This window comes from Trachypithecus francoisi, unplaced genomic scaffold, assembly GCF_009764315.1.
Source record: "Trachypithecus francoisi isolate TF-2019V2 unplaced genomic scaffold, Tfra_2.0 Lachesis_group12, whole genome shotgun sequence".
In the NCBI taxonomy this organism is placed as follows: domain Eukaryota; kingdom Metazoa; phylum Chordata; class Mammalia; order Primates; family Cercopithecidae; genus Trachypithecus; species Trachypithecus francoisi.
Genome location: NW_022681457.1, coordinates 69,190,305 through 69,202,367, shown reverse-complemented (window position 1 = coordinate 69,202,367; position 12,063 = coordinate 69,190,305). Strand labels below are relative to the sequence as shown.

The following is a 12,063-nucleotide window of genomic DNA, read 5'->3' as shown; positions in this document are numbered from 1 at the left end:
GGAAAGGCTTTCTTTGCTGAAAGCCAATCACCATTCATTAAGTCCAAGAACCATGAGACTCTCCTGATTTGAACATATTCAAGGCATGAATGGAAAGGTGTGGTAGTGAAAGAGATACCCAGCCAGTTTCTAGGTGTTCACTCAGCTCTAGTATTGACTTGGACATGAGTGAAGCATCCTCTGAAATCCCAGACTAAAAGATTTCTCTAAAAACATGACTCCCATCACATGACCTACCACTCACATGAGTTCAATAAACCTGTAAAGCTAGGAGAGATCAAAATAAATGATTGACTTTAGTCAATATGTGTTGGGAGGTTTGTTATGCTACAATTTGTCACTGGAACAGCAGTAAAGCAGGGTCTGTTCACTGTGTCCATGTGCATGAACTGTGTCTATTCCAATAATAATCTACATGTTCTCTGATCTACAACCATGACTATTTATTTCCAAAGAGAAACCCCTGGATTCTGCACACAAAAAATGGAAAAATCTTTGAATATTTGGAAATAAGAATAATTGGGATTCTTTAAGGAAAACACTGGGCTCCAGTATTTCCCTACTACTTAGATTGAAAACTTCACAATGTGCCTACACAATAAGCATCCTGAGAACAATGAAAAAAATTAAGGAATTCTATATGATTTTCCTCAAGTTACAGCTTCTGCCCGAAGCCACTAGTACACCTATGTGGCTGTAAGCAACTACCTAACATTTCAGTGCGGTGAGTCATCTGACATTGGATAAGGATTTTGGTTCAGACTGTCTGACGTCAACTACATACTATAGAAGAATGTTGTTTCTAATGTCTTCTCAGACATTCCAGTGACCTTGTCACTCACTCCCTTTGTCACAGGAAGGTTTATCCCCTTTGATTTCCTGATGCCTCCCATAGAATGCCCTGGCCCCTCTTGGGGATGAGCACTTCCTCTTTTCCCCTCTTAAAGCAAGAACCAACCATGTGGGGTTTGGTGCTGTTTTAATGATCAAGTGTAGGGGAAACGGTGAGTAGGGATTATTCTGTTAGCAGGCGCTGGGAATCCCATGGTCAGGTAGAAAGAGGGATTCCTCAACAATGAGGAGTCTGATCATCTCCCTCAATCGCTGATAAGCACTCTGGTCAGGGAGACATCTCTCAACACTTGCAGCATCTTCACAGATGCTGGCGGGAATCGATGGGCAAAGTTGTAAATGCGTTGGCCATTTACCATTACCTACAAGAGGAAAAATGCATCAGAAAGACAGTATGCCACCAAACAGGTTTTCAGCCCTTTCTCCTCTCTGACCTAGTACAAATAACCTTCCCCATGAAAACTCCTAGTTACACAGAAGTGAACCTAGTAGACATATTTCTGTTTACAGGCTACGTTTTATGCCTATTTGAGGCACTTGCTCATTTTATTTCTAATGTTTTCTCTCATTCCCCTAGTGAAGTTATACAGCATGTCACACAGTCCTTGTTTACTCAGCCTCCCTTCCAACCTGGAAGATCCCCATCACCAGGGACTGTGTCTCAGGAACTTGAGACCCTGCATCTCACACAGGACATGCCACAGGGTTACTGCTAGACCATGTTCATTGAGTGCATACTTTTCAGTTCCATGAACTGTGACTGCCTTTTACTACTGATGGCACAGTTCCTCTTTGTATAGCCTACATCTGAGATGGTAGTGGCAAACAATGAAACCCAGGATTCTTAGAGAGTTAAGGGAGGACAGGTCTTGTAAAACATAGGATATTATCTTCAACAACTTTTAAGCATTGGAAAAGATCCCTCACTTGACTCTGAATAAGATGTGAATCTTTTGGCCTATTCATTAGAGAAAACCAAAGAGTATGGATATATTCCTTATACTGAAGCTATAGAGAAAGTCACCTTCTTAATGTAAATTTTTCAAATTTAAAATTTACACATTTTTGAGCTGGTTTTTTCCTTTTTTTTTTCTAATTACCTTCCAGTATAAGTATTGGGAAATTAGTAATGACAAGAGGACTGACTATAAAACTTAATACAGGATCATGTGTGAGAACAAAATACTGGAAAAAACTTTAATGCCCAAAAAAGGGTCAAGTTCAATAATTTTGGGTAAACTTTTTAATGGAATATTATGCAATCTTTAAAAACTGAAGTGGCACCATGGATTGATAGTGCCTTCAAGATATATTCTTTGTCAACAAATCAACTTAATTCCTGAAGTGTAATGTGTAGAGCAACTTATACTGGGATTTGCTTAAAAACAAATGAAATCATAGACATATCTATATCCGTCCATAGGCAAAGGTTTCCTCTGAAAGGCTGGGCACAGTGGCTTATGCCAGTAATCCCAGTATTTTGGGAGGCCAAGGTGAGCAAATCACGCAAAGTTGGGAGTTCAAGACAAGCCTGGCCAACATGGTGAAACTCCGCTTCTACTAAAAATACAAAAGTTAGCCAGGTGTGATGGCATGCACCTGTAATTCCAGCTATTGGGAGGCTAAGGCAAGAGAATCGCTTGAATCTGGGTGGTGGAGTTTGCAATGAGCTGTGATCACACCACTGCACTCCAACCTGGATGACGAAGTGAGACTCTGTCTCAAAAAAATAAAAAAATAAAAAGATTCTTTCTGAAGAAGAGCGGAATTCTAGTAATGCTGTTCTTATGAGTAGAATTGGGGCCCAAAAGTTAGACAAAGACACAATTTTTGAATGATTAAAACCATCTTTTCCTTAAGTATATTGTATACATTCAGCTAAATGAAAATTTAAAGAATGGCATAAGTAGAAATGAGCACTATGGGAAAAGACAGGAGATTCTCCACTTTGGGGGAAATGGCAGGTGAGCCGACCTTGATGTTGGTCAGATTTTGGAAAGAGCAGAGGATGGCAGTGCAAGCAGAGGGTGCTCTGTGATGAAAACCTGAAACAGGAGTAGTTATGGAAGATGGGCCCCAAGGGACTGGTGGCACCAGGTGAATGAAAGCTGCCTCCTCTAGGAGCCCACAAAGCTCCAGTCCTGGAAGCTCCTGAGGTACTCACCTTGTATTCTTTGTGACGCACATAGATGCACAGCTCAAATGGTTTGCCATCTTCAAAGGGTAAATAGTAGCATTTCTCCTCGTACCTCCATATGCCAAACACACGACTGTTCATGATTGCAGGATGACCAAAGTGCAGTCGGAATTGGAAAGCAATATCTGAGTCCTCATCCGTCCCAGTGTAGAAATTCACCTCCAGCTGTGGGTCCTTGCTGAGGTCGAAGCACACAGCACATTGGGCAGGTTCCTTCATAGTGCAGACATACACTCAACACACACACAAATCCCTTCCCCTCTTTACCCAGGGCAAGAAGTCTCCCTGATGATACTGCAGTCCTGGTCCCTGTGGGGATGCTTCAGCTCCTCGTGCTCCCAGGCAGGGAGATGCTGTGCTCCTCATCCCCAGACAAAAACTGAGCACCATTCAGGGACCTGGGCCTATGATCTGTTCATTTCCTGGAAATTCTATCCCTTTAATAAAGAGCCACGGCCCCAACCCACTGAGTGTCCTCCTCCCCTAGTCCCCATGGCTGACCCACATGCAGTTGCTGCAGGTCTCATGCCTGGTGCTGGAGGGTCCCCAGGGCGTGCACTTGCATGAGGCCTTCATTATGCCAACTAGACATTTCCATATCACCCACACATAAGGTCAAACCCTTAGCAAATATTCTCCCTTCTCTCCTCCACCCCCTCCATTGGACCATGGAGTACTCACACAAAAGTGAGGATCGGTGTCCCTGTGATTATCACGCAGGAACCAACAGACAAGGAAACAGGCAGTGTGTATGGTACCTGCCAGAGTATTGAAAGTGAGTGAGAGGTAAAGGGTCAGCCTCCCCTATTGTAACAGATTCCCATGGTGCAGGAGGTTAGAGATCACAGGGCAGACTCTGAGGCCTCTCCCCTTTCACCCTACCACAGTCAGGGCCCCATATTCCTGAAGATATGGTGGACCTATAGGTAGGAGCAGTTGTTCAAGAGCCAGGCATCCTGGATTTCAGTCCTCATTCTGCCTTTTACTAGCAGTGCAATCTTAGATCTATTACTTAACCGCTCCCTGCCTCGGTTTCCCCAGAACAAGGAGGATTGTCAGGAATTCCTACTTTGTAGGGTGTTCTCAGTAATAGAGGAGTTAATATATGTAAAACTTCTACTCTAATCCCTGGCATGTGTAGGGTCTGTTAGGGGTGACCTAACAGAACAGGGGAGTCCTCCTGAAACATTGACCTGCCTTATTTTCAACTCTGAAAATGAAAACAAGACTTGAGGGTGAAAGAATTTAGAAATTCACTCCAGAGAGAAACAACACTTGTTGAAAAAGAGAGAGAAATGATGAAAGAACAGGAAACCCCTGTGTATGGGAGGCACATGCATCGCAATCATCAAGGGCAATGGACGTCCTTCCCAGAAGGGGACACATTGCTGACAGCGCAGCCTCAGTACTTGCACATATGAAGCCTGTGGGTCAGAGACATAACTAGAGGGAACGATTGATGTCTACGACTACTACAAGTGGTTGATAATTTTTCCATATTTTTGAGATAGGGTCTTGCTTTGTCGCCCAGGCTGATATGCAGGGTTGCAATCACAGCTCACTGAAACCTCGAACTCCTGGGCTGCAGTGATCCTCACACATCTGCCCCTTCTTGTGTCGCTGGGGCGAAAGGTGCCTGCCACTCTGCTAGTCTGATATTTAAAGTTTTTCAAAGAAAGGGTCTCACTATGATGCCCAGACTGGTGTCAAACTCCTGGCCTCAAGTTACCCTCCCATCTTTGCCTCCCAAATTGGTGGGATTATAGCCGCGAGCCAGTGAACCCAGCTGCTTTGTTGAGTAACATTCACGGTAAGCTCTGTCTGAATTCAGACAGAGCTTGTTCTTTCATGGGTGGAGGAACAAGTTTAGTTTCATTTCAGACAGAGCTTACCGTGATTATTTTGCGTGGTTCAGTCGCTGAAACCACGGCCTCTAATATTCTTCCCTGGCAAATCTGTGTCTGAACACTCTCCTGTTCCACAATGGGAAGAACAGGCTGAGCTGGGGCAAGGAAGCTGAGCTTGGGAAGCCAAAGCCAGTGGTCACTCTGTGCAGTCCCCACCTGAGGAACCATCACCCCCATAGTCTGCATTTCTCTTCCCCACTCTTACTGGGAAGAGACATCTACCGATGCTACATTTTCCTCTCATAAGTGACCTGAATCTAGTCCTTGGTAACTCACAATCCCCAAGATCCCTACCAGTTAAGCCATCTGGGATCCACATTGCCACACATGAAAAGACATACAGCTGCTTCATCAGAGATGCTGCTGTGTGTGGAGGAACCTTCACATGCACAGAAGGCCACATGCATGTTCCCAGTTCAACACCCTGTCACATAACAGCACACACACCCACAGTCACACACAGCCATACCATTCACTGAGTCACACACACCTGCTCACTGTGCACATAAAGGTGACCATGCATTGGTCTGGCTGTGAGCAAATACACACTCACATCACAAACAAGAAGACAAAGCACACTCAACCGCTTACACTCACTCACACACCCGCCCATCCTGGTGGGGCATCCGCCTCCCACCTAAAGTCACTTAATCTCAGCAGAGTTCACTCTCATCAGATACCATCACACCCTCACAGAGGGTTACACTGGTCCAGGGTCCACACCTCACACCCCACAATCATCTCAAATACCAGAGCCTCAGCGTTTCTCTTCCACACAACCACACCTCTCAGTAAAGCATTCTTAGTAGAATTGCTCATATTTTCATCTCAGAAAATCTCCCCTGTTTCTTTCTCGGTTTATGTGACTTGAGATTATTAAAGTCTGTGCCTTTTCAACTCACAGGTAGTGATGACATTGTTCTCTCCTTCTGGGCAACTCTTCAGAATTGTGTCCAGTCTTCTGTGTGAATCTCTGAGTGGGATCATTTAAATGCTGCAACTCAGAGATGCCCTCTGGCTTCATGCCAGATTCCAAGCCCCTCCCAGCAAGCTTTCCGTGTAGCAGGAGAAACACTCAGATGTCAGGAAGAAACTCTGTCACAACCATAGCTGTTTGCTGTAAGGCAGCAGAAATGACAGTAGGGGAGGTACCAGGCTGTGGATTGGGTTACCAGGGATAGGATGATGGAGTGAGGGGTAGTGATTGTAAAGCTTCTCTTTGTGCCTCTCAAGCCTTTTCTCCACTATGCAGAATCTAGCCAGAAGGTGTACATTCTCCCAATTTGTACAATGACTGAAAGTAAATTGGGAATTTTGGAAAAAGATGTTAGACCTAGAAGGCAATTCTCTTTGCATTTAAAGGTTCTGGGAGAGCCTTTGAAGGTCAGATCCTCCTGACCTTGATCCTCAGGAGAGAAGTAGAGAAAGTTACTGCATGAACCTGCCTCACACTAGGCCCCTTGGCTCTGCCGTGTGAGGGTCACTCTCAACTGTCTGTCATATACCTGGACTTTAGCTACATTCTCTGCTTTGTCTTGGAGCCCAAGTAAAACAAAGTTTCAGAGATACTGTTTCTCCTGTAGATTCTGGGAGAAAGGTGAGATTGGTTTTTTTTCTTTAAATTTTTTTTTTTTTACTTTTATTAGAGGGGTACCTATGCAGATAAAGTCGTGTCATGAGGTTTGTGGTACATAAGATTTCTTCACCTGGGTACTAAGCATAGTATCCAATAGTTGTTTTTTCTGCTCCTATCCCACCTTTCACCCTTCACTGTAGAGTAGGCTTCTGTGTGTGTTGTTCCCCTTTTGGTGTCTATGAGTCTCATCATTTAGTTCACAATTATAAGTGAGAACATGGAGTATTTGGTTTTCTGTTCCTGTATTAGTTTGCTAAGAATCATGGCCTCCAGTTCCATCTATGTTCCTGCAAAAGACATGACCTCATTCTTTTTTAGGGCTTCATAGTATTCCATTGTGTATATGTATCACATTATCTGTATCTAATCTGTCCTTGATGGGCATTTGGGCTCATTCTGTGTCTTTGCTATGGTGCATAGTGTTGAAAAGAACATTCATGTTCATATATCTTTAAGGCAGAATCAGTTATATTCTTCTGTGTATACAATAGTGTATACACCTATCCCAGTAATGGGATTGCTGGGTTTAATGGTAGTTCTGTATAAGTTCTTTGAGGAATCACCACACTGCTTTCCTCTATGTGTGAACTAATTCACACTACCACTAATAATGTGTAAGTGCTCCTTTTTCTCCACACCCTTGCCAGCATCCGTCCTTTTTTGACTTTTTAAGAAGAGCCATTCTGACCGGGCGCGGTGGCTCAAGCCTGTAATCCCAGCACTTTGGGAGGCCGAGACGGGCGGATCACGAGGTCAGGAGATCGAGACCATCCTGGCTAACACAGTGAAACCCCGTCTCTACTAAAAAATACAAAAACTAGCCGGGCGAGGTGGCGGGCGCCTGTAGTCCCAGCTACTCGGGAGGCTGAGGCAGGAGAATGGCGTAAAAACCCGGGAGGCGGAGCTTGCAGTGAGCTGAGATCCGGCCACTGCACTCCAGTCCGGGCGACAGAGCGAGACTCCGCCTCAAAAAAAAAAAAAAAAAAAAAAGAAGAGCCATTCTGACTGGTGTGAGATGGTATTTCATTGTGGTTTTGATTTGCATTTCTCTAATGTTCAGTGACATTGAGCTTTTATTATGTACTTGTTGGTCACCTGTAAGTCTACTTTTGAAAAGTGCTCCCCGTCTCTACTAAAAATACAAAACATTATCCGGGCCTGGTGGTGGGCACCTGTAGTCCCAGCTACTCGGGAGGCTGAGGCAGGAGAATGGCGTGAACCCAGGAGGCGGAGCTTGCAGTGAGCCTAGATGGTGTCACTGCAGTCCAGCCTGGGGGACAGAGCGAGACTCCGTCTCAGAAAAAAACAGAAAAAGAAAAAGCATCTGTTCCTGTCTTTGCTCACCTTTTGTTGTTGTTGTTGTTGTTGTTGTTGTTGTTTTTGAGACGGAGTCTTGCTCTGTCGCCGGCTGGAGTGCAGTGGCCGGATCTCAGCTCACTGCAAGCTCCGCCTCCCGGGTTCCCGCCATTCTCCTGCCTCAGCCTCCGGAGTAGCCGGGACTACAGGCGCCTGCCACCTCGCCCGGCTAGTTTTTTGTATTTTTTTAGTAGAGACGGGGTTTCACCGTGTTAGCCAGGATGGTCTCGATCTCCTGACCTCGTGATCTGCCCGTCTCGGCCTCCCAAAGTGCTGGGATTACAGGCTTGAGCCACCGCGCCCGGCCTGTTGTTGTTTTGAGACAGGTCTCACTCTGACACTCAGGCTGGAGTGGAGTGGCGGCTCACTGCAACCTCTGGCTCCTGGGCTCAGGTGATCCTCCCAGCTCAGTCTCCCGAGTAGCTGGTACTGCATACCAGCTGTGCAGACCTCACCAAAGGGACCATCACCCCCATAGTCTGCATTCCTCTTCCCCACACTTATTGGAAAGAGACACCTACCAATCATACATTCTGCCTTTAAATTGCTCTTTTTGCCTTTAAATATTCTCGGACAGCATTGACCTTGATCCTCAGGATGATCCAGGGGAGAGGTAGAGAAAGTCCTTGCATCAACCTGCCCTACGCTAAGCCCTTTGGCTCTACCAGATGAGAGCTGGTCTCATCTGTCTGTCCCACACCTGGACTCTAGCAATACTCTCTCCTTTCTCTTGATGTCCATGTGAATCAAAGTTTCAGAGACACTGTTTCTCCTGTAGATTCCAGGAGAAAGTGAGATTGGTTTTTTCTTTGTTTTTTAAACATTTATTGGCCGGGCGCGGTGGCTCAAGCCTGTAATCCCAGCACTTTGGGAGGCCGAGACGGGCGGATCACGAGGTCAGGAGATCGAGACCATCCTGGCTAATACGGTGAAACCCCATCTCTACTTAAAAATACAAAAAACTAGCCGGGCGAGGAGGCGGGCGCCTGTAGTCCCAGCTACTCGGGAGGCTGAGGCAGGAGAATGGCGTAAACCCGGGAGGCGGAGCTTGTAGTGAGCTGAGATCCGGCCACTGCACTCCAGCCTGGGTGGCAGAGCAAGACTCTGTCTCAAAAAAAAAAAAAAAAAAAAAAAAAACCATTTATTTTAGGTTCAGGGGTACATGTGCAGGGAAACTCATGTCATGGGGATTTGCGGTGAAGGTTATTTCATCATCCAGGTAGTAAGCCTAGTACCCAATAGTTATTTTTTCTGCTCCTGTCTCACCTTTTACCTTCCATCCTCAAGTAGGCCTCAGTGCGGTTGTTTCCCTCTAGGTATCCATGGGCCTCATCATTTAGCTCACACTTCTGAGAACATGCAGAGTTTTGTTTTTCGTTTCCACATTGGTTCACTAAGGATAATGGCCTTCAACTCTACCCACGTTCCTTCAAAAGTCATAATCTCATTATTTTTTGAGGCTGCGTAGTATTCTACGGTGTATATGCACCACATTTTCTCTATCCAGTCTGTCCTTCATGGGCATTTAGGTTGACTCCATGTTTTTGCTATTGTGCATAGTGTTGTAATAAACATTCACATGCACATGTTTTTATGATAGAATGGTTTCCATTCTTCTGGGTATATACCCAGTGATGGGATAGCTGGGTTGAATGTGGTTCTGTTTTAGCTGTTTGAGGAATCATCACTTTTTTTCCACAATAGTAAACTAATTTACACTGCCACCAACAATGTGTAAGTGTTCCCTTTTCTTTACAAGCTTGCCAGTTTCTGTTATTTTTTGACTTTTGAATACTAGCCATTCTGACTGGTGAGTGATGGTATCTCATCGTGGTTTTGATTTGCATTTTTCTAACATTCAGGGATGTTGAGCTTCTTTTCATTTGCTTGTTGGCCACCTGTATGTCTTCTTTTGAAAACTGTCTATTAATGTTCTTGGTCTACTTTTTTTGAGACAGGATTTTACTATAACACCCAGGCAGAAGTGCAGTGGTGAAATCTCGGCTAACTGCAACCTCTGCCTGGGCTCAGGCAGTCCTTCCAGCTCAGCTTTGTAAGTAGCTGAGATTACAGGTGCTCAAGACAAGACTTGGCTAATTTTTCTATTTTTCATAGAGATAGGGTTTTGCCATATTGCCAAAGCTGGTCTTGAACTTCTGGACTCAAGCAATCCTCAGCCTCCCAAAGTGCTGGAATTACAAGCGTGAGCCACTACTCCCAGCCCTTTGCCCATTTTTTATGGGGTTGTTTGTTCTTTTCTTGTAAAGTTGTTAAAGTTCCTTATAGATGTTAGATATTAGATAATTTTCAGATACATAATTTGCAAATATTTTCTCCTTTTCTGTAGGTTGTCTGTTGATTCTGTTGATAGGTTCTGTTGCTGTGCAGAATCTTTTTAGTTTAAATTGATCCATTTGTCCATTTTTCCTTTTCTTGTGATTGCCTTTGGCATCTTTGTCATGAATCTTTTGCCTATTCCTACATTCGGAATGGTATTGCCTTAAGTAGCCTTCCAGGATTTTTATAGTTTTGGGTTTTACATTTAAGTCTTTAACTCATCTTGAGTTAATTTTTCTATATAATCAAGAAAGTGGTTCAGGTTCGATCATCTGCACATGACTAGCTAATTATCTGAAAATTATTTCCTGAATAGGAATCTTTTTTCCATTGCTTGTTTGATCAACGTTGTCAAAGACCAGATGGCTGTAGGTGTGGGACCTTACTTCCTGTCTCTCTGTTCTGTTCCATTGGTCTATGTGTCTGTTTTTGTGCAAGTACTATGCTGTTAGGTTACTTCAAGCTGTAATACAGTAATGTGATGCTTCCAGCTTTGTTCTTTTTACTTTGCATTGTCTGGGTTATTCAGCTTACTCTTGGTTCCATATGCATTTTAAAATAGATTTTTCTAATTCTGTGAAGAATGTTATTGAGAGTTCAATAGGAATACCGTTGAATCTGTACATTTCTTTGGGCAGTGTGGCTGTTTTAATGATCATTATTCTTGCCATCCATGAGCATGGAATGCTTTTCCATTTGTTTGGGTCATCTCTACTTCTTTAAGCAGTGTTTTGTAATTCTCATTGTAACCATCTTACACCTCCTGGTTAGCTGTATTCCTAGGTATTCTATTCTTTTTACGGCAATTGTGAATGGAATTGCATTCCTGATTTGGCCCTATGGTTCACTGTCATTGGCATATAGGACTTCTAGTGATTTTTGCGTATTGATGTTGTATCCTGAAGCTTTGTGAAAATTGTTTACCAGCTTAATGATAGTTTGGGTGGGAACTGTGAGGTTTTCTAGATATAGAATCATGTCTCTAAACATGAATTGTTTAACTTCATTCTGTATTTGGATGCTATTTGTTGCTTTCTCTTGCTGAACACTCTGGCTGGTACTTCAAATACTATGCTGAATAAAAGTGGTGATAGCATTGCAGAAATTGTGGTTTGAAAATCCAAATTCAATTCTTGCTCCATATATCATGCATATTTCGAGTTGCAATTTGTCAAATACAAAACAAAACAAAAAAATTATCTCCTAATTCTGTTTTATTGGCCCCTCGCTTGCAAATACAGGCCTAGAAGCACCAGTGCTCAGCACCACGGACAGCACCACAGAGGAAACGGTTTTGATGGACCTTGGCATCAAGGACATTTTCAAAGACTAGATTTATTCTTTGGGGACTTTCAGCAAAAACTGAAAAATCCCAACAGACCATTCAGAAGGCAAGGCTTTAGAGTCCAGAATAACCTTCTATGTTTTGAGTAATACTATATTTAGTGGGGATGCTATATTTAGTGAATTTAGGTTGAGGAGCAGGAAAAAGATGTTGAGCGGGTACCCAGAGGCAAATTAAAACTCTTTTGTTGAACATTGCTTCCTGGTCTCTATATCTTCTCTTTTTATCTGAGACGTCACTCCTGGCCACCATAAGCACAGGATAGTAGGTAGCATAAAGATGAGCGTAACGAATGGCCTATGTGAACTGAACTGAGCTGGTGACTATCAGTTAAGAAAAGGCAGTCACTGTGTGTTTGTCTAGCAGGGACAGCATGTAGGACCCTATAGGTTATTCAAATACAATTGGAATCATCCAGGGACATGACATATAG

The 12,063-nt window shown here is 43.8% G+C and overlaps 1 protein-coding gene across 1 annotated transcript; it reads right to left on the bottom strand.

Moving 5' to 3' along the window:
• Positions 1-962: 962 nt before the first annotated feature.
• Positions 963-6,073, bottom strand: LOC117092527 (placental protein 13-like). Its single transcript, XM_033226205.1, has 4 exons — positions 5,859-6,073; positions 3,731-3,807; positions 3,017-3,227; positions 963-1,214 (listed from the first exon to the last, which is right to left on the bottom strand). The coding sequence occupies exons 1-4, from the start codon at positions 5,871-5,873 to the stop codon at positions 1,098-1,100; spliced, it is 420 nt and encodes a 139-aa protein (XP_033082096.1). The 5' UTR covers positions 5,874-6,073; the 3' UTR covers positions 963-1,097.
• Positions 6,074-12,063: the final 5,990 nt, after the last annotated feature.